Source organism: Indicator indicator, chromosome 5 (assembly GCF_027791375.1).
Source record: "Indicator indicator isolate 239-I01 chromosome 5, UM_Iind_1.1, whole genome shotgun sequence".
NCBI lineage: Eukaryota > Metazoa > Chordata > Aves > Piciformes > Indicatoridae > Indicator > Indicator indicator.
The window spans coordinates 44343042-44365718 of record NC_072014.1 but is presented as its reverse complement, the minus strand read 5'-3'; the positions used below and the strand labels follow the sequence as shown (position 1 = coordinate 44365718).

General features: G+C 49.2%; 1 protein-coding gene across 1 annotated transcript in view; it reads right to left on the bottom strand.

The window, feature by feature from the left end:
• Positions 1-8726: 8726 nt before the first annotated feature.
• NXPH2 (neurexophilin 2) overlaps positions 8727-22677 on the bottom strand; it is a 41689-nt gene continuing 27738 nt past the window's right edge. Inside the window, exons 2-4 of the mRNA XM_054381276.1 lie at positions 19656-19813; positions 16410-16524; positions 8727-9494 (exon numbers count right to left, since the gene is read on the bottom strand). Coding sequence (XP_054237251.1) covers positions 8727-9494; positions 16410-16524; positions 19656-19813 — 1041 coding nt within the window. The remainder of the gene's footprint in view (positions 9495-16409; positions 16525-19655; positions 19814-22677) is intronic.

The following is a 22677-nucleotide window of genomic DNA, read 5'->3' as shown; positions in this document are numbered from 1 at the left end:
CTTGTCCTACTGCTTGTTCCTTGGGAGAAGAGCCCTATGCCCACCTTCCCTACAAGAGTGAGAAGTTCTCCCCTGAGCCTCTTTTTCTCCAGGCTGAACAACCCCAGCTCCCTCAGCTGCTGCTCGTGAGTGTGTGCTCTGCCCAGCTTCGTTGCCCTTCTTCAACCACCCTGCAGCACCTCGTTGTCTGTTTTTCAGTCTCTGTGTGGGACTGCCTCCAGGAGGCTTGGATGAGCAGGCATCTTGTTTTCCCAGGGTCCACTGGCTAATCCAAATCTTCAATGATTGAAGTCAGAAATGCTTCTGTTAAATACATCTGACGGTGGATTGGAATTAAGCAGTCTTAAGTCCTACCTAATAAATAGGTTTGCTTTTTATCTTCAGTATGGCAAGTTGGAATATTTTTAATCCTTTGGTTTACCTGCTCAGAAATCTGTGTGAAATATTCTATGCTGGCATCCCAGGTTAGCAGTGCCAGTCTGCTCAGCATCACCTGCCATTGTGCTGTGGCCTTCAGGTGCTCTTTAACAGACAAGGCGATGGGAGAGTGTGAGCTGTGTTGGCTTAGGCTGAAGGCTGCTCACTGATCCTCTGTGCTCGCATCCCAGTTACAGCAGCTTGGCATGTTTTGAACACCTGAACTGAGCTGTTTGAAGAAATGCTATTGGAATAGACCAGAAGGAAACAGCAGGATTGTTAATCAAGTAACTGCTGTAGGTGACACTGCTGTGCCCCTGTGGTAATGCCCTGGGCTTGACCCTCTGGAGCTGGCACTGCAAGAGGGTGCCCAGTGGTGGGAGCTCTGCTGGCTCCTGCAGTGGGGGCTCCTGACCTGCACCATCCCCTGTGCCCCACACCCGTGGGAGTCAGTGTGCAGCACCCACCTGTCCAGCCCATGTGTGAGCAGGGACCTTGTGTCTGGAGTGGAGAGCCCTACTTTCCTACAAGGAGGAGACAGCTTCAGAAGAGACGAAACTGAGTTGCATTTCATCAGAAGCTCTTATGAACGGCAGGAGGTGCAAACCCTGCCCACCCCTCTCACAACCAGGACATTCTTCCAGGCCCAGCTCTCGTGGCTGCTTAGGCGTTCAGCACTTTCATCCTAGGGCTGGAAATGAGGGCTACAGCCATGTAAGAAACCTCCTGTGATATTCCAGAGTGGCAGCTGGAAGGGAGAGTTGTCTGCCTCTGAACTTGTCTAGGACTGTCTGAGCTGCAGCTGCCACAGAACGTTTGAGGTGTGTACACCAGGAACACCTGTAAGAGTCTGGGCACCTGCAGTGTCCCCTGTGCCAGGCTTCAGCACCTGTTACCCTCTGCCCCAGCGGGGCATGGTGCGGCTAGGTCATCACCTACCTTTGGAGCCAGCAGCACCACTGCTGTCTGTGGCATCTCTGGAGCAAAAGGTCCCAATTCTATCCTGGGGGGTGCCACGGGCTGTAAAGGATGATGCAAACCTGAGCAGTACTGGAGGATCTAAGCATCACCCTGATAACTTCAGCTGCTTTCCTGGGCCATTCTGAACCTCAGGACTAATTCACTGAACCTCACAGTCCGTGTCACTGTTCTCCTGCTTGCCAGTCTGGAACAATCATAAAGTACCACCTTTCAAGGAGATCACTAGCTTAGTTGGAGCTGTGCAGATAAGGCAGCCAAAGCTTAACTGACTGCATGATGATGAAAGAGCCATGGACTGTCTGGGAACGAGGCAGGAGAATAGAGAAATAGGATTTGCACCTGAGGGGACTCAAGTGTAGAGCTGCCAAGGGTAGCTGTGCAGGATGATGACTGAAGTATGAGGAGCTGCTCTGGGATCAGGCTCGTACCAGCACTGCCTATTCTGACAGCAGCAGTGAGGGAGCAGGTGAGTGGAGGGGTCTGACAGAGGCTGCTGCAGCCAGGCTGTGTCCCATGTCCCGTGCTGCTCTCTGAATGAGACTCTCCAGTCCTGCTTGCTGACAAGCCACAAGAGACCACAGTCTCACCTTGTGCTGGCTCTGTGTTTACCACATTGCTCTGCTCCTTGTAGGTAGCAAAGGTGGTTGAGTCTTTTGTTTGGAGCAGGGCAATGCTCATCCTTTCTAAACTCTCAGTTTAACTCAACTTCCCATGTCTGGGTGAGCAATCACAGAATGGGTTGGGTTGGAAGAGACCTTAAACCTCATCCAGCTCCAACCTTCTGCCTTGGGCAGGGACACATCCTACCAGTTCAGGTTGCTCAAGGCCTCATCCATCCTGGCCTTGAACACCTCCAAGGAGAGGACATCCAGAACCTCCCTGGGCAACCTGTTCCAGTGTCTCCCTACCCTCACTGTCAAGAATTTCTTCCTCATCTCCAGTCTCAATCTGCCTTCCTCAAGCTTCAATCCATTTCCCTTCTCTTATCACCATAAGCCCTTATAAAAGTCCCTCTCCACTTCAGGTACTGGAAGGCCTCTGTAAGGTCTCCCCAGAGCTTTCTCTTCTCCATCACAGATCAGATGAAGAAAATACTTTAAGCAGTCCCAAACAAGCAGATTTTTTTTTTCCTCCTGGATGTGTTCCTGTGTGACCTAGTCTAGGTGACCCTGCTGTGGACATTCTGTGATTGTGTTTGACTTGAGGACAGAACCTGAGAGCAGTGCAAGAAATTGTCTGAGCTGCTTGGCTGTTTGTTCACTGCTGAGCAGGAAGCTTCTGATACTTCTTTGGGAGCCTGGTTTTAGAGCCCTGCCACTGTTTGTGTGGGCAGAATTCTTCTTCTCCCTGGGTAAAGCCTTTTCCTGTGAATATAATTGCTTGTTAATTAGGCTGCAGCTGCTGCTGGCTCTGTGCTGAGTTGGAGGCTGAATTCCATCTTTGCAAAAACGTTTGTTGTGATTCATTTCTCTTGCCTTCAAAATTTAGTCTAGGTGTCTGGAGTTTTTGCTTGAGAGACCAAGAACTGCAGGGATGCTTCTGATTGAGCACCCACAGGGATTTTGGGCTGGAACACTGAGATGTGGTTGGTTATGGCAGGGAGGTGCTGCTGTGCTTCTGGCAGCATCCAGCAGACTCCGTCCAGTTCCCATCACCACTGACTGCAGATCTGAGCAGGTTTTACAGACCCATGCTCACTGACCCTCCAGGTGAGGTGTGGTTTGACTGAACTGGGACACTTAATGACAGTCTTCTGCAAGACCAGTACCTCAGATCCCTCTTTCATGGGGCTGGTGTGTTCCTTGCATGTGCAGCAAGCTGGGCTTACGTGGGCAACTGGGAGCTGCCAAGTCAGGTGTGGTTTAGCTTCTGTTCACTGTCTCCAGAGACCCAAATCCACCAGGGCTGTGATGTAAATTTGTGACTTGAGTTTGGTAAAGCTGTGAGTGGATTGCATTAATTCCTAGTTCTTGGTCAGAGGCAGTGACCAAGTTCACCCAGGCAGCGTCCTCTGTGAACGCTTTGGTGCTAGTTGCCAGCATCTGAGAAATGTCAGTTTATTTGCTGCTTTTAAAACAGAAGAGGAAGTTGCCTTCTGATGGATGTATGTAAGAGGTGTTCAGAAGAGACAGATGGGAATGGCAAAGTCTGTTTTTTTTCAAATGAGTCTCCCCACAGCTAAAAATCCACTTGATTGATGTGGGTTTCATTGAGCTACTTTGTGAGTCGTTCTGTCTTTTCAACTGTGCAGGGTTGAGCAGGGGCAGTGGTAATGACGACTCATTATTATACTATAAATAAAACATTATCCAGATGATGCTGGTCAGCAGAGCATAAAACAAACAGCAAATTTTAATGTCCTTGAATTGCAATTAAGAAAGGCAGCACAGGATGCTGGTCTGCACTGAGCGCTTTTGCCCTGGCTGCTGTGAGTTTGTCCAGTGGCATCAGGATTATTCAGAGGTTTGCTCTTCTGGCACCGCCTGCTAAATTCTCCCCACAAAGAAAATGTGGCAACCCCACGGAGTTCACAGCAAACAGTGCTCAGCTTTTGCCTCTTTTTTTGTCTTGCTGAGTGCCGTAGTGCAGCCTGACTGCCTGGTTGTAGAGCTTGGGAGCTGGCAGGCAGTGAGGCAGGCAGGGAGCCCTGGTGCTGGCGCAGCATCGCTGCTATGGGTGAAAGGCTGAGGAGCTTGTGGCAGGATGTGACCAACAGCAAGGGTTAGGAGGCGATGAAAAGGCTGAGAGTCCAGAGGATGACACTATTGAGAGAAAAACAAACATGTGACTTCCTTGCTGAAGTTGTAGTGATACAGGAGCCATGGAAGGCGAGTTCCCACAGCACAGGGCTCTGAAGGCAGAAAGTGATGCCTCTGTGCATGCCAGGAACTGGGGGTAGGGGGATGGAGACCTTTTACACTGGGCGTGCTGAGACCCTGGCCCAAGTTGTCCAGAGAGGTGGGAGATGCCCTGTCCCTGGAAACGTCCCAGGGTTGTTTGGGGGCTCTGAGCAACCTGACTTAGTTGCAGATGTCCCTGCTGACTGCAGGATGTTGGACTAGGTGAGCTTTAAAAGTCCCTTCCAACCCAAAGCATTCTGTGAAGCTGTGCATTAGCTTTTGGTTGGGGTGGGTGAGCAACAGGAAGTGTTTAGTGAGGAGTTTCGATAATGCTTGCGTTTGTACGAATGCCTGCAAAGCAAGAGTGCTGAGATTTGGATTCAATTAAATGATGTATATTGAAAACTTTTGGCTGAAGTTGCTGCAGTCAAAAGTGATGATTGCCCACTTGGGATGCTTTCAAATAATGTTATTTCAAACCTTTCAAATGTTTATTTTATAGCCTTTTAAATAAGAGTAATGAGAGAAACAACCATTAAAAACTGAAAGTTCTCTAAAGGAATCACTTGTTACACAGGAAAGTGTTTTATAAAATGCCCTGTTCTGTGTGAAATTACATAAAATTTGGCTATGTTTACATGGGCAGGGAGCTGGGGTCTTGGTAGCAAAGCAGCTCAGTGTGAGTGAACAGTGAGCTGCAGGGGCAAAGAAAGCCAACAGGTGGCTGGGCTGCATCAGCAAGGGCATCCCCAGCAGAGGTAAAGAAATCATCCCTTGCTGCTCAGCGCTGCGCAGACCACCCCTGCAGCACTGCCTGCAGGTCTGGTCCCTGCTGTACCAAAAAGCTGGGGACAGCCTGGAAAGTGTCCAGGGAAGGATCAGGGAAACAAACAGGGGACTGGAAGCTCTACTATGGGACGAGAGGCTGAGAGAGCTGGGGTTGTTCAGCCGTAAGAAGAGGGGAGACCTTGGAGACTCCCAGTGGACTCCAGAATAAAATGTTTCCCCATGAGCACAGCTGGACGTTGGAATCTCTCAAGGCAAGCAGTGGAGTCCTCTGCACTGGTCAGTTTGAAGACTCAGCTTGACATTTCAACCACATCATCCCCCAGAGAGGTTGGACCAGATGAGCCTTGGGGTCCCTTCCAACCTGGCATTCTGTGAAGTTTGTCACTTCATTCAGACCAGTGGGCTGTGTTTTGCTGACCCTGCTAGGGTTAAGTGATTTCTCCTGAGCCTGGTTTTCATCTGTAAGTGCTTTCTTTCAATGACTTTCTTAAAATTGATCTGGAAAAGACCCAACCAAACAAAAACCTAAAGAAACTCCAAAATAATCTAAAACCCCCAACCCAAACCAAACAGAACCCCTCAAAACGAACAAGCAGCCAAAAACCCCAACAACCCCCCCAAAATGCTTTGAAGCTGGTTTTTAAAGTTACTGTGGTGGGGAGGTCTCTGGCATGATGGGCTTTGGCACTTTTCCTTCCTCCTGCTCCAGCTGCCAGGCTGCCTTCTTGTGCTGGGGCTTGGTTGGAGGAGAGCAGTGCAAGCTTCTCCCATTGCCCCACCACCAAAGCTGGCATGGCACCAGCCTGGGCCTTGCTTGGAAGAGCCTGCAAGCTGGTTTGGGTCCAGAGCTGCTGGCTGGTGCCTGTCCTCTCAGTGTTGAAGAAGCTCAGGTGTTAGCTCATGCCCTGGTTGGCAGTAGCCTTTCCCTGTGAATCCTCAGGTACTCTGGCTGTTTCCAGAGCCACGTTTATTTGCTCAAGGCCCTGCTTTGTCTTCCTGAGATCTGGAAAGCTCAATGTGGGACATGGCTGTGCTGCACTGCGAGGCTGTCTGCACTGGGGGAGAGCCCACTCCTCTTGATGAGAAGCTCTGAACATGAAAACGGGTTGTAGAGAGGTGGGTGCTGGTTGCTTCTCACATGTCACAACTGATAGGATGAAAGGAAATGGCCTCAAGTTACACCAGGGAAGGTTTAGGCTGGACATTAGGAAAAATTTCCATACCAAAAGGGTTCTCAGAGTGGAACAGGCTGTCCAGGGAAGTAGTTACATTTCCATCCCTGGGTGTATTTAAAAGCCATCTAGATATGGTGTAGTAGTGGCCCTGCTAAGAGTTAGATGGTGCTTGGGCTTGATGATCTTGAAAGGTTGTTTCCAGCCATGGTGATTTTGTGATTCAGTAGTCAGGTGCTGCATCCCCCAGCGTGTTCCTGCCTGGAGGGGCTGGGATGTTTTCTACTTTGGGCTAACCCCTCTACTCCTGGTGTATCCTGCACACTTGCTGAGCAGTTCAGGCTTTCTTTGCCAAAGCACACCCAAAGCACGCTCTCCAGTTCTCAAGTACTATGGAATGTGTTGAGCTTGGGCTGCCTGGCACTGCAGCACAGCTCACTGCAGGGCACACTCCTAGAGGCCAGCTCCAGCTGGGCAGCAGTACTGGGTGCTGCTCAGGGCCTCAGTTTTGTGTATGGAGACACAAGGTAGCATCTCTAAACAGAAGCCAAGGTGCCACAACCAAGGGCCAGCTTTAGCAAACTCTCTTTATTTCCATACAAATAGAGGGAGGCAGAGACCCTGGGCAGGGAGGCAGGTATCCTGTACATGGACTCAGGGACCCTGTGGATGGACACATACTGCAGTGTCTCTACAGACATGATTGCCACATACTCTACAATAAATAGCATGTAGGGGATTCTTTTTAGTGCTGAGTAAAAATACATGGCAGTAAGATCATGGTTTGCAGCTAAGGTACAAAGCACCACCCACTGAACTCAGCTCTATGTACAGCCAGGATGAGGACACGCTATGCAGAATACCAAGTAGACCATCTTGTGGGAATCAACAGCAACAGACAAACAGAAACATCCTCTAGACCAGGAGGGACTCTCGATGAAGTAAGATGAAGGAGAACATTTAGAGTATTGATCAAACTAAACAGCACATTTAAATTTGTCACCTAAAGAGGAAAACAAATGAGCCAGTTCCTGGCTGTGTGTGTGTGTGTGTACAGAAGAATTGTTTGGTAGGAGACTCTACCAGGGAACTCTGAAGTCATTTCATGAATGAGTCTGAGCTGTCCCAGCCACCTGTCTGGGTGCGCACCACATGAACAGAGTATTTTACTAGTACTTTATTTATGCTGTACCTAACTACTTGAACCCTGTATGTAAGTTTGGAGGCAATAAAAGCACTTCCTCAGCCAGCTTCTTCCACAGGAGCTGCAATATGGAACTGTCACAAAGAACTAGGAGAGCAAATTGGCATCAGCAGCAAAACCAATACCTAAGGAAAGTGCCGGGGCCTGATGCTTGAATCGGCATTGCTGGAGCTCACCACTGCTAAGCAGCCCCCGTCCTGCTGCAGCTCTGGTACAGTCAGGCCCTCGTGCTCACAGCTGTGCTGGAGTGCTGCTGCTCTGCACTGGGGGAAGCCTTTCTGAGTACAGGAACTGCTTGCAGCCTGCCCTGCAAGGCGAGGATGCATGGAACTCTGTTGTCCTCTTCATGTTTGCGCTGTGGCTTTAGGTGCATGATGCAGTGCTGAGGAGGACAGCTGGGTGGCATGGGGCAGGAAGATCCTGTTATTTGTGGCTTGTCCTTACTCTGTGGTGTGTTTTCCCTGCTGCAGGATGGTGCCAGGAGGGTGGGACAACAAGGCAATGGTTTTCTTCACATGGAAGCCAGCCCCAGCCTTGGACAGAGATCCTCTTTTTCCCGAGGTCCGTGTGTTCACTATCCCTGTAGGCCTGGTACTGGGGTACAGTGTGTGTGGGAGAAGAATCAAACCCAGTGGTGACCACGGAAGGAAGGAATGGGCGTACAGCAAAGCTGCACACGTGGTGGGGCTAAGAAACCAGTGCTCATTGCATCATTGCATATGCACAGGTGGGAGGGCTGAAGGGAGCGCTACTCTCTCCTCATTTCGGTGAATACACACAACCACTACAACTCAAAGAAACGCAAATTCCTTGCCCTTGGTGTTTGGAGCAAGGGTTGAGCCCTGTGTGTGTAACATTCTCCATGAAATGAGTGGGAGAGCTGCTTATTGGCATTCTGTGTGGAAGCAGCTGGGAGGCTGCTTCATCCTTTGCTCTTTGTATTGCCATTTACAGTTCCCAGTGACAGAGAGGGTGCTGCTAAGTGCTGCCCAAGTACGAGCCCACCTCTCTGCCATCATGGCTGGTTTAGAAGCCAGGTGACAGATTTTCAGGATCAGTGTTCACTACAGCCACAGCTTTGTTTCACTTTTGTCATGTGCTGCCTGCCCATTCCCTCTGGAGCAGTGACAGAGCTCAAGGCAGCGGTCTCACAGGGAGAGGGTTGTTACAGAAATACTTTGATGTTTACTGTACAGCACAAACACAGCTACAGTTTTTAAAGACTTTTTAACCTGATAGGAAAACAAATTCTTCTCCAAAAGGGCACCGGAGATGCTCACTTTGATGACTGATGCTGTAGATCTGCTGCTGCCCACGGCTGCATCAGCCAGAGGACAGATACGGTGTCTCGCTGTGGTAGTTGTAGTCGGGACAGACCTTCTGCACCAGTTTGTAATCTACACTGTAGAAAGCAATATAAATGCAGATCACCTTAAATGGTTTGGAGCACAACCAAGAGACATGGCTTTGAGTCTGCTCTTGGTAGCAGATCTTGGACGGGTCGAAGTTGCACAAGGCAGTTTTTTTAGCGCGGTCTGTTTTCTCGTACTCGATTCGGCAGTTGAAGGACTTGGATTCCTTGGTCTCCAGTGTTGACTGTGGAGAAGATTCAAACTCCACCACCTTGGAAGGTGGCACCAGGCTGACCGAGACATTTCCCAGGCCCGTGGAGTTGTGTCGGAAGTAAACGCTGAAGGTCCCATTGCCGTGATCGACGATTTTCCCGGTGATCAGCAGGTTCAGCTTCACGGTTTTGATGTTGGAGTGAAAGTCTCCCCAGCCAAACATCTTCTTGAATTTACCAGTTTTTACTATAGGTCTGCGTTTAGTTCGTGCCAGAGACTCCTGAACCTCCGTGATGTTGGACAACCAGTCCCAAAAGCTGTCTGTGCTGTCCGAGTAGGACACCTGGCCATGCTTCAGCTCTGGGGATGGCTTCACAAAGAGGCGCAGAGGGTTGATGATCCTGGGGTGCACCACGCTCTCAACCAGCGTCTCCCCAGCATCCTTCTCTTCCCAGTCCAGCACCTCTGTGCCTTGTGCAGCCTGATTAGCATCACAGAGGACCTGTTGCACAATAGAAAGGAAGGACTGTGAGCATGGAAAGAGAGATGCCAACATCCAAAAGGAGCCAGTAATAGCTATTTTACACCAACAGTGGCTGGACTGGCCCAGGCAGCTCAGCCACCATAACAAGTCACAGCTGCTGGCCCAGGAAAGCTCAGGGATTTCACTCAGAACAGCCTACAGGAGAGGCATGCAGCTCAATGGGAGCCTTCCACTGGGACAAATGGATGCATCTCTGCACAGACTGAGAACAGCAAGAGCAGACAACCCTTTGCTCATAGATTTGTTAGATAAAAATATGCCTAAGGATGCTGGAAAAGATGAACAGCAAGGCAGCACCTCTGCTAAAAGATGGGATAAAATAAACCCACTGCATTTTCCATTCCCTCTTCCCTACCCCTCCACCCCACCACCACTTAAACTCCCAACTTGTTTAGGCTTGAAATCCTGTCTTGCCCAGCCCTTTCTGGTGGTGTAAGATGGATTTGGAATCTCTCCAGTGAAGGAGACTCCACAACCTCTCTGGGCAGCCTGTTCCAGGGCTCTAGCACCCTTACAGGAGAGAAGTTTTTCCTCAAGTCTAAGGCAAAACTGTTTAGAAAAGCTGTTGGAAAGCCATTAACTACTTCTGGTAGTGCAGGAGTGGTGTTAGAATTCAGTCAAACATGCAGCTCAGTAAATAGCTGATTTCCAGTGTGCAGACATGGGGCTCAGGCACGCTCCTCCTGTACACTGCTGGCTGTGCTCAGGATAGCAGAAGCAGGGTCTGTGTTTCAACAAGCTAGAAAGGATCACCTAACTTTTCTTTTTAGGGCCTTTAAAGCTTGATTATAAGTTTGGAAGAATGCGTTCTCAGGGGATGTTCACTTCAGGACTCTGTTGCATCTAATGTACAAAGTTTTCCAGCTGCCATGTGTGAGCAGGGGGGAAAGGCTCTTAAAAGGGAAAGAACAACAAATGGTCTTGTGCTGTCCTTGGCTCCAGTGAGAAACTGCTGCTGCCTCTTTCTCCTGGCAAAATGCTGCCTTCCTTTCATCATCAGTCTTGCAGTGCTATGGTGGGCTCCCAGCACAGGATGGGGTTTTCACAATCCAGCCCAGCAGGCACCCACAGCAAGATTATGGGGTGGAAGTTTGCCTAAAGCAGATAAAGCATGGAGTGCCTGCCATGCTGCTCACTCAGTGTGATGCTGAATTCCTGGAGTGGGATTTTGTGCTGCCTGTCACTAGGGACGCTGCAGTGCTGGGCTTGCTGATCCCAAAGGGGTCCTCCATGCCTTAGTCCCCTCCAGCATTCAGTTTCTGCAACACTCAGTAGTTACTTTATCATCTGCAATTTTTTGTTTCAGCATCTGGCAAAGAACAGAAACTCCCAAGCCTTTGGTCTTCACTGGGGCACCAGGCTCCAAACCCACCTACCACATGTTCTTGCTGAGCATCCCTAGTGCAGTAATTGGGATTGGGTGTTGGAGGGTGGCCACTAGGGCACTGTGCACAGCACTGTAGGTGACCAAATCTATGGCTGGGTTAAAGTGTATGGCCAGGTGTCTCTGCAGGAAGACTTTGGTTTACTCTTCAGGTTAGAAAGGGGAGGGGAGAACAAGACAACAGTCTTCAGTCTCAGACCTCACATGGCAGCGTTTCTGTGGCTGAACTCTGAACTAGGAGATTCTGCCGGACACAGGGACAGACAATGAGTTGTAGTGGCACAAACAGTGCTGCAGAACGATGCCAGAGGAAGTGTGGCTTCTGCTGTGCTGGAAAGCTCCTGCTGAAGTGGTGCCATGCTCATGCATGGCTCTGCAAACACTTGCTGAAAGCTCTCACCCAGCTGGGTGATGCTGGGCACAGCTGCCCAGCACCACTGCCAGGGCAGTAACAGCCCTGCTGCAGAGGAGGAGCTCTGTGTAGATGGAACAAGAACTAATGCATACATTCACCCAGTCTTCACTCCAAAACTCACCTCAGGCCTTTGAAAGCACAAAAAACCAGAGCCCTTTCCACTGCGTTTCAGTTCCAGCTGGGAGCAGGGGCCTGGCAGTGCTGAGATACCAGAAAGCTTCCCCTGTGTTTGCGTGGCTAAATGATCTGCTATTAAAATGTGAATGCCTTCTCTGAACTATGGGCACCTAACTTTGGCACTGCTGTTAGCAGCTGAGCTGCAGGTAGCTGCAGCTGGAAATTTGAGGGAGAAGTGGACGGGGACAAAGCCACAGGAGGATCTGACTTTGCTTGTGCGCGCTCCCGGCTCTGGCTGTCCTCTGGCAAGGGCAGAGGGACGCACACAGCTGTCCTGGGCTGCTTTGCTTTCACAGTGTTTATTGGAACCTGTGCAAGGGCTCTTTGGTTTTCCTCCCCTCGCTTTTCACAGAGAGATCTAGAGGGCACGGAGTCATGTGTTCCTGGTAACGCTCAACATATGTCTCTTCAGGGGGCTCTCACTCCAAATGAGATGGCAGAGCATTGCTTTCTAACTGCTTTGCTCAGAAGACTGATATAGAAAGGAGAAATATGTGGGTGTGAGGTTTGGGACGGCTGAAGGGTGGGAAGCATTGCCGTGTGCTCGAGCCAGCTGGGATGGTAACATCAGTGAGGGATTAGAACACAACTGGTTCAAAACGATGGTGGAATCATGCTGACTACTGCTGCTATTTTTAATTATCTCTCTGCTATACTATGAGGTGTTCTTCAAGACACTGACCTCTGTCCCTGGAGCTAGTGCCATGGGTATTTCCTGTGGCAACACAACAGCTTTGATCATGCAGCAACACTAAACCATCAGTGTGCTCAGTTAGAAGCTGGAATATCCTTGAGTGAGGCCTAGATAGCCATCACTGCCTACTGCTCGAGGTTGTACCTTACACTTCACCCAAGTGCTTTCCTTCCTCCTGAAGTCATTTGCAAAACGTGGGCTTGGCCAGTCTCACACAGCCTTAGTCCCTTAGTCCCTGACTGCTCTCACATCCCTGATTTCAGCAGGGGCTGGAAGAGGTGGTGAGCTGGGTTGGGTGCAGAGGAGGGGGCTCTGCAGCTTTGTTGTGTGTTGCAGACGTTCAGTGAAGAGGTACGGAGCAGAGCACCGCCTGGCTCTGCTCCGAGTGGGGGTGAGGGGCCACTGCTCACAGCTGTGACTAACATTTGTGTTTTTTCAAAGGGGAAATCCTTTCCTTGTGCATGTGCTGATTGTTTTTCTATTTTGAGTGCAGCTTTCTACAATATAAGAGAACCAAAGCAAGGCTTCCTTTGGCTGCGTGCAGCGCCATGGCCCCTTGCCTGCCGACAGCTTTGAGCTGCTGGCCAGGCTGGGTGATGCTCTTTGTTCATCTCTTTATTCACCTTGGCTGGCAACTTCTGGGCAATAAAAAATAAATATTTAAAGAATGCAGCACATGCTGGAAAAAAATGATTGCCTCAGCATCTTCCCATTTCACTATAATGCTTCTCTGCAGTGGAAAATATTGCTAGTAGGGTATTTGAAAACTCAAAGGAGGTCTACATTTAAATAGATGGCTATGGCTGCAGTTCTCCTCTGCTGCACCTGCATTTTCCCATCTCTTCCACACCATCAATTTCCAAACAGAAGAAATCATCTAAGCCTTTTCCATATTGCAGGGGATGCATAATGTCACCCAGTTACTCAAAAATTTCCACTAGACTGTAGATACTTTCTAGTAAGAAACAATCTTGGCCCCACTGAGCAGCACAGGATCCACAGTGTGCCTCAGGGTTTGCTTTTGCTGCCTTAACCAGCAGAGCAGCTCAAACCAAGCTGTGCTGTGGTTCGTGTTTGTGGAGTCAAACCACTGGTTCTTCCTGGGTGCTGCTCTGAGATGCTGATTGCTCTTCACACCATTGAACGACCCTGCCCACAGCAGAGCAGCACAGGGTGAAATCATAGAATGCACTGGGTTGGAAGGAACCTCCAGAGGTCATCTGGTCCAACCCCTTGCAGTAAGCAGGGCCATGCCCAGCTACACTACATCAGGTCGTCCAGTCTAACCCTGCTGCAGTCTGCAGGGATGTCTTCAACTAGCTCAGGTAGTGCCCTCAGCCGTGCTTCCTCCTCAACCCCCAGTTTCTCCAGACAACCAATGCTTCCATGAATATAAAATGAGTGCTTTGCACCTCCACAGGCATGGACAAATGCCTGTTCCATGGTGTCTTGACACGCACCATGATCAAAGTGGGATGTCAGTTGAAGGCAGCCTGGGCTGCAGAGATCCTGTGCCAGGGCAGTTCACTGTCCTAAGGAGTATGAAGCCCAGGAGAAGCACAATTAGGACTCTAAATTTTAGGAAAGCAAACTTCCAGCTTTTCAAGGAGTTAGTAAATAGGATGCCATGGGAAATAGTCCTCAGGGACAAGGGAGCAGAACAGAGCTGGCAGATTTTTAAGGATGCTCTCTCTAGAGCACATAAGATCTCAATCCCCACATGTGAGAAATTGGGCAAGGAGGGCAAGAGACCACCATGGCTGAGCTGTGACCTGCTGGTCAAACTAAAGGGCAAGTTTGCTCTACACAGGAAGTGGAAGGAGGGACAGGCACCCTGGGAAGAGTGTAGGGACATTGCCTGGCTGTGTAGGGATGAGGTCAGGAAGGCCAAGGCACAGCTGGGGCTGAACTTGGCAAGGGATGTAAAGAAAACCAAGAAAGGCTTCTACAGGTACCCAACCAGAAAAGGAAGGTTAGAGAAAGCTTCCCCCTGATGAGCAACAGTGGGGAACTGGCGTCGACGGATGAGAAGGCTGAGATTCTCAAGAACTTTTTTGCCTCAGTTTTCACTGGCAACCCCTCTCCTCATGGCTCTCATGCTGATGGCCCACAAGCTGGAGCCCAGGGTGACATGATCCCTCCCACTGTAAGCGCAGACAGGATGTGTGATCAGTTGAGGAACCTGAAGATACTCAAGTCCATGGGGCCTGATGAAATGCATCCCAGAGTCCTGAGGAAATTGGCTGATGTGGTTGCCAGGCCACTCTCCGTATTTGAGAAGTCCTGGCAGGTGAGGTCCTGGCAGGTGAGGTCCTTGGAGACTGGAAGAAAGGAACCATCACAGCCATTGTTAACAAGGGGAGAAAGGACGACCCTGGGAACTGCCAACATGTCAGCTTCACCTCTGTGCGTGGGAAGATCATGGTGCAGACCCTCCTAGATGCCAAGCTGAGGCATATGGAGGACAGGGAGGTGATTCAGGACAGCCAGCAGGGCTTTGCTAGGGGCAGATCCTGCCTGACAACCTTGTGGCTTTCTATGACAAAATGACTGTGTCAGTGGATGAGGGATGACCTCTGAATGTGATCTATCTGGACTGCTGCAAGGCCTTTGACACAGTCCTCACAACATCCTGCTGGCCAAGCTGGAGATGTGGATTTGCTGGGTGGATGTTCAGTGGGTATGGAATTGGCTGGATGGTCACAGCCAGAGGGTGGTGCTCAATGTCTTGAAGTCCAGATGGAGAGCAGTGACAGTGCTGTCCCTCAGGGGTCCCTACTGGGACCTGTGCTGTTTAATATTTTTATCAATGACAGAGAGATAGAATGCACCAGCAGCAGTGTGCAAATGGCACCAAGCTGAGTGGTGCTGTCCATACACCAGAGATGAGATGTCATCCAGACGGACCTAGACAAGCTGGAGAGGTGGCCCAGGTGAACCTTGTGAGGTTCAACAAGAGCAAGTGCAGGACCTGGGCTGGAACAATCCTTACTGTCAGTACAGGCTGGGGGAAGAGATGATGTAAAGCAGCCCTGAGGTAAAGGACTTGGGGGTACTGATGGATGAGAAGCTGGACAGGAGCAGGCAGTGTGTGCTTGCAGCCCAGAAGGCCAATGGCAACCTGGACTGCATCCAAAGCAGCTTTGCCAGCAGAGCCAGAGAGGTGATTCTGCCACTTTGCTCTGCTCTACTGAGACCTCACCTGGAGCACTGTGTGCAGGTCTGGAACCCTCAATATAGGAAGGACATGGACTTGATGGAGCAGGTCCAGAGGAGGACCATGAAAATGATCAGGGGGTTGAAGCACCTCTGCTATGTGGACAGGCTGAGGGAGCTGGGGGTGTTCAGCCTGGAGAAGAGAACGCTCCAGGGAGACCTAATAGCAACTTGCCAGTTCCTGAAGGGAGCTACAAGAAGATGGAGAGAGACTGCAAAGGGCTACAGGTACAGGACAAGGGGCAATGGCTTCAAACTAGAGAAGAGCAGATTGAGATTGGATGTGAGGAAGAAGTTCTTTACTACAAGAGTGGTGGAACACTGGAACAGGTTGCCCAGGGAGGTGGTTGAGGCCCCATCACTGGAGATATTCAAGGTGAGGCTGGACAAGGCCCTGGACAGCCTGATCTAGTTGGGGATGTCCCTGCTGAGTGTTGGGAGGTTGGACTGGATGACCTTTTGAGGTCCCTTCTGGCCTGGACCATTCGGTGATTCTGTAAGATGCTGTATAGGTAGAAAATAAAAGCAAGCTACCTGCTCCAGGGTCCCTGTGAGGTGTTTCAGAGAAAGCAGCCCGAGTTGGTGAGACACTGCTAGCGGGAAATGCTCGGTACATCTGGATTCATCTGGAACTTGCTCCCACAACTTGGCCATGGGCAAGGCACACCTGCAAGAGGTAATCGTCTGGATGCTCTGGGAATTTCTTCCAGGCTGCTCATCAACCACTAGCAATTGCTTCCACAGCTTCACTCCTGCCAGGAATCATTTCAAACCTCTCAGCAATTATCTGCAATGAAGAGCTCTGTGGGGACAGGGGCTCTGAAGCACTGCTCAGTGCTCACTGGCCTGCTGTGAGCTTTGTAGCCCCCACCAGTAGGGATCCAGGGGTGGTGGCAAGGAGGTGGCACTCAGTTACCTCCTCCCACCCTGTTTCAACGGTGACAAACTTGTAGCAGGGGAGGCTTCTTCTGGTCTCTTCACCCTGCACTGCCTCCATCCCTGAGGCTGTACCTCGTGGTCTTCTCTTGGTGCCACTGATGCAGCCCTGTCACTGCTGTTCTGGCTCCCTCGCACTCGTTTCGGCCCTAGCAAGCCGGCATCGTTGCGGGGCTGCACAGAGCCCTCTCTGCAGGGTGAGGCAGAGGAACAGCTCTGCTGGGTCTGTTTGAGAAGTCAATGACTTCAACACATTCATCAGAGGCTAAATAATTTATGTCTCGACAGGCCATATCAATTCTGTGGAGCACAGGCATTAGCCAGACACAATCATCTCAGATTAGCTTTTTCAGCATCTTACACTGCAGCCCAGCAAGATTAATAAAAACTCAGCCCATCATCAATTCCATGGGAAAACATCAAATTGTGTTCCACTGCGGCCTTTTTTCCTTGTCTTTTTTTTTTTCCCCAAGCAAATGATAAGGGGCTCCAATAATTCATCACAACAAGCTGAGGTTGAACTTTACTGATTATTAAATCGGCTTTTCCCAACGGCAGAGGCCAGGATGGGTTTTATGGCAGCAGATGTGATTGCTGTCAGGAATGCTTCAAGGAATTCAGGAATTAAACAGCATCATCTTTCAGCAGAAGTGTATGAGAGAGCCATGGCTGCTCCACCTAGTCCCAGCCTTGTTTTTCAGGACGTTATAATCCTGTGTGCTTTCATAATTGCCAGGTGGATTAACTTTCATTTTTCACTGCAGCTTTTGCTAGCAACGAAAGCTGTGAATTAACAGAGGTGGAAAAATCCTTAAGGATGCCTTCATCTTCAGCTGCCCAAAGGTATACTCAGGTTTTGGCTTGGAAATTTTTTATTTTCAACCCCTTCTCCCAAAAAAATCTGCTGGGAAGCTTTTGGATTTCCCTTGAGAAAACAAAATTGTGCAGGTCACCCTGCCCCAAGAAACAAGGTCCTGCTCTGTGCTCAATCAAAATCTCCTTTTCACAGAGATCCTGAAATTTGCACTGATTCTCCTACTGACTTTGCCATCAGCTGCAGCTCCTGGCTAGCACCTGGGCCAGTGTGAATTAGACAAAAGCAGCTGCAGCAAGTGAAAACTGAGTGTAGACCCTGCTCTGTAGGCAGCAGCTAACATTCTGCCACGGCCTGCAGTTTGTGTTTTCTCTCAGAAGGTGTATTTTAAATTAGGCAAGCATAGAGGAGTTGAGATAAACCACTTATTAGGAATTGCTTTTGCAAGGTAAAAAGTGTATTTGAATACCTGAGGGCCTGAGAGCAGGGGTGTGGCTCTCACACTGGGAAAATAACAAAAGAGCTCCAAAGAAATACAACTGACTTCTGAAATGTATTTCATTTCTGAAGAGAGTACAAAAATTACTTGGGGTAGTTGAGATGACGGGACTGCTAAAACGTGACCACCTCTTTGGCTGCTTGTTTTTTAATTGAGCCAAGTGCTTCTGCTGTTATGGTGCAGCTGATGAGGGACCCTCACAGTGACTCTCCCTGTCATGGTGGGTGGCTGAAGAGCAGCCAGCCCAGGGGGCTTCAAGCTGCTAGTAGTACAGCCCAGGTCCTGGTGATGCCAACTACCTGCCTGGTAGCCCTGCCTAACCCATGAGGAGCTCACAAGCCATCTGTGGCATATAATGCTCTGAGCATTGAGCTGGTGGGAAGGAACAGAGTGAGCAGAGATTTGCTAGTGTCAAACTTCAAAACCCAAAAGAAATTACAAAAGACCTCTCAGCTGGAAGTTTAGAGAAGGGTCTTTGTGTCCTGTGCAGCTCTGGAAGCAGCCCTTGCAGTTTGCAGCCTGGAAGAAAGGAGAAGTGTGAGCAGCACACCAGCAAAAGCAGGACCTCAATGTTACTGAAGGTCCTGCCTGGTAGCTTGGCTAGCTGAGCAACTCCAGTTTGTCAAAAGCTGGGAATTATTTCTCCATGTGAATAAATAGACTCCACAGAAATTGCATCACCATTTACCCATGCTGATGAGGGTGGTGTGATATGAACGTTCACAAGAGAGGCTGGACCTTATAACTCAGGAAGGCCTGGCTCTCCAGGCGCTGAAACACTTTCCTACACGTGAACAACCTCTCCCTTGCTAAACTGCAAAGAAATAAACAGCAGCCAGTGGTTGTAACTGGCTTGCTGGCTCCGGTGGGCAGTGACAGACTCTTTGAAATGCTCTGGTACAAAGATGAAAGCCAGAAACTGAGAGTTCACCTGCTTGCTTTCTGCCTCATTTGAAAACAGATCAGAAGGAAGGACTATAGGGTTCAGCATGCTGATTGCAACAAAGATCTCCTTTAGGAGGGGGAACTGCAGAACAGGGAGTGGCTTGTCAGGAGTGCTGATCTGGAGCTGGATGGTGACACAGGACCCATACTTCCCAAAATCCCCAGTCATGTGAGCAGGTTGTCGTTTGGGAAGTAGCTCACAGAGCTGCTGCTGCTTTCTTTCACAGGGAAGTGTGGACAGAAATCCCCTGTTCAATAGCTAATATAATTGGCTTGCTTTAACAATTCTGCCCTGTCTCCTGCAGTTAAAACTAGAATGACAAGCTGCTTCAGCAGCAAAAGAGCCTCCATGATCCAGCCTCACAGCCCATTAAATTTTGTGCTTGTAAATGAATGCTACAAAACAGTTCCTCCCTGCAGCAGGCTGCTGCGGGGGCACCCTGCTGACAGGGGCAGCCAGCACTGCTGCACTGCAGCCAGCTGTAGGGGGCTGGCAATGGGGCTTCCCCCGGAGCCATTGCTCTGCAGCACGGCTGGAAAGCATCTGAGAGGCACAGTGGGCAAGGGACGGAGAGAAGATAAGGAATGGCAGCCTGAAACGAGGTCTCAATGCTGTGAATGTGAATACTTTCTGACATACTATTGTCTGAAAGTCACAGAATACTACTGGTCACAAGGGCACACTTCAAGACAACTACAGAACCACAGAAGTGCTTGATTAGAAAGCCCTTTGAGGCCATCGAGTCCAACCACTAACCCAGCACTGCCAAGGCCACCACTAAGCCACGTCCATAAGTGTCTCATCTACACGTCTTATAAATACCTCCAGGAATCATGACTCCACCACTGCCCTGGGCAGCCTGTTCCAGTGCCTGACAACCTTTTAGGTGAAGAAACTTCTCCTAACATCCAGTTTAAGCCTCCTCTGGCACAACTTCAGGCTGTTTTATCTCGTCCTGTCACTGGTCCACCTGGGAGAGGAGCCCAACACCCACCTGGCTCCAGCCTTCTTTTCCCCCGGAAGAGAAATGATGGTAAGGGTAAGCCTGAAACTTTCGCTCACGTTTCAGCCTCTTCCCTTTCATCAGCTTCAGACTGGTGCAGAAGGTAAGGCAGAGCACACAAATTGGAGACATGAAAGCCAGCGTGCGACTCAGCGCTGTTCCCAGCCTGCGGGGTGACAAAGTTCTGCTGCTGCTCTGGCGGCAGGCGTGTGGGCAGCTAATGAGGTGTGGTTCACAGTGCACCGCTGAAAGGGGCTCTGCCTCTCCTCCTCAAAAGAGCTCTGTCTACATCTGTCTACACCTAAAAGCCAGGGAAGGTAAAAAGTAGACAGCTTTAATGAGAATATGGGATGGTGACATCCAAATAACTCGCAGACAAAAATACCAATCTAAACCCAGGGGGTATGGTGGGGGAAGCTCCAGTTCAGGGTAAGAATTCACTGCATATATTTGAACAATACACATACTTCAAACCCAGTATCATATTTCACAGAACAAAAAAAAAAATCACTTTATAATGCTCCAATTTCTGTGAGAAAGGAAGATAATATTTTACTAAACCAGCACTTCAGTAAAGAAACTGGGAGGAAGAAGAAGCAAAAGAAGAAAGAGTGGAATTAAGAAACAAAGCATGCCAATAGTTTCTTTTCCAAATGTGTCTGTGGGAAATCCATGCTGTCTGCCCCACAGGCCTGATGAAGAGTGTTAGGGCCTCTGAAGCATACCCTCCAGCCTCAGTTGGATAAATTGCTTAGAGCACAGACAGCTTTTAAATTCTCTCCATGCATTGCACTGATCTGCCGTTTTGCTGAGAGAACAGAAAATCTGTCTGAGAGAGGCTTCCTGCCAAAAAACTTCTACTCCCAAAGACCTCTTTCTACTGGTTTGGTCTTTTCGTTCCTACATCTAAGACAGAGATACCTGGGATGAAAAACAGGTATCTTATTTTTTGTTTGTAGCGGGACAGCTGGTAATTTTGTCTGAAACTACCGAGAAGTTTTTCTTTTTGCTATACAGAAGGCAGGAGTGGAGAAGTGACATAAACATGAACCATTCTGTCAAAGGCATCTGGTTCAGTTACTACAGATGCAGGAAGCTTACATTACATCTATAAATGTATCTATCAATGAAGTTTGAGAAGGAATTTTGGTTCCAAGCAGGATGGCCAAGGGAATTCTCTGGTGGAGCAGGTCCATGTTCCACCTGACTGGCGACACAGTGCTGTCAGCTGTGTCAGAGTCCAACTGTCATGCAGCACGCAAAAATGGGGAGGTCATGGAGTTTGTGACACACTAATGGAATCATCCAGCTAGGTGGAACTTCTGAAGAAAACAGATGGCTAAAAGCTGAAACTCTTACTTAAAAAAATCAATGTGCATCCAAAAGTAGTTTCTAACCCTGGTAACTAGAAGGAAGATGAAACCTGAGCTGATGTGTGGGTTCCTGTCTGGCGATGGCCTGTGTCTTCTGCCTATCCCAGTGCATGCCAAGGCTTCTGCTGTGGAGACATTTCTCTTGGCAGGGGTCTTCAAGCAGGCACCTCTAGCTGTTTGTCTCTGCACTCTGCACAACCTCCCCCTAGACCTGGCATGACTGTGGTGCCTGATGCAAACCAGGCCACCTTTGAGGAGAAAGTAGGGAGGAGCTGGTGTCCAGGTGCCTTTGAGGTGCTCCTTGCAATTTAGGCTGCGCTCTTGCAATCCATTTTGCACTGAGCTTCCCTGGTGCTGTGAGTGTACAGAACTTGTGCTCTGCCTTTGGGGTGAAGATCTGCCTCTGGTTACTCCCAGAAGACATTTCCTATTCAGCTGGCATGTTTCTCAGCTGCCCCATTCCCAGACTGTCCAACAGTACACAAAACACTGCCCTGTCCAGCTGTACACCATATCCCACCAAACCATGGCCCTAAGAACAGCAACAGCTTGTAGGGCCCTCCTCTTACCACGACCTGAAAGAAGAACATTGGAGTCCTTTGCCAGGACAGCACCTGCTGACCATCCATCTGTTAAACATCAACTTCACAGTCAATAATTTTCTCTCCTGCTTATTTCTTCAATGCCTAAGAGATTTTGCTTTACATTTGCTGAGACCAGTTCATTAAAATACTAATTTCCAACACTAATTATCTGTTGGTGAGCACTGCTGGTTGAACCAGCAGCAGCACTGATAGGTTCTTGCTGCAGGAGAGTCCACAGACATTCAGATCCCTTCAAGCTTCTAGCAGGATTCACTGTGGCACTCATCTGGGAGCAGGCTGGCAAGGATTTGGTGTGGGAAATGCTTTAAGGATCAGAGTTAACCATTAAGACTACTTTATGGAACAGAAAAAAATGCACTAACAGACAAGTGCTGTATCTGTCAGAAAGGAAGCTACCTTTCCTGGAGCTGTCAAGGAGGCTCTCTGCCCTTGTAAAATGTGAATTGGAACTCGGTTATGGAGCAGCCCTTAGTGTGCTCCTCAGAGCCTGTTCATATGTGGATGCAAACTCTGGGAACCCAGGTGCCTTCCCCCTGCACCCAGCACCATGCAGCAGAGGGTGGGGTTTTATCTTCCTGCTCATGTGCCCTTAGCCAATTTTTTAGCGCATCATGAAGAGAGAGTTTTAATAATCGAGGCAGATTAAATGAATAAAAGGATGCTTCTGACAAGTAAGGAGGAGAGAGGAGCTGTGCATTTCTAGCAGATTTGGAGCTCTGTATTATTACAATGTGTGAGAGATGATTAACAAAGAAAAATATTACAGTTATCTCTACTCCCTTTGAGAGCCTAACTAATGAACCTCTAACAGCTGCTGTTGAAAAATCAGTAACACCATCACTATTAATTTCAAGACAAAGCACAGCTGACAGATGTTTGAAGTGATAAATCAGGCTGCACAAGGATTAAAATAACAAGCCCCAAATGGCCTTTAAAAGACAAAGGTGCTGCAGCAAACTATTTTCAGCCACTTTGGATACTGTGGAAAGTTAGATGGCTGATACAATTATCTGGCAAATCAGTAATGACCCAAGTAATATGTGATGAAAAATCTACCACTGGTGACACTCCTGCCAAGTTTCTGGAAAGAGCAGGTTTTCTAG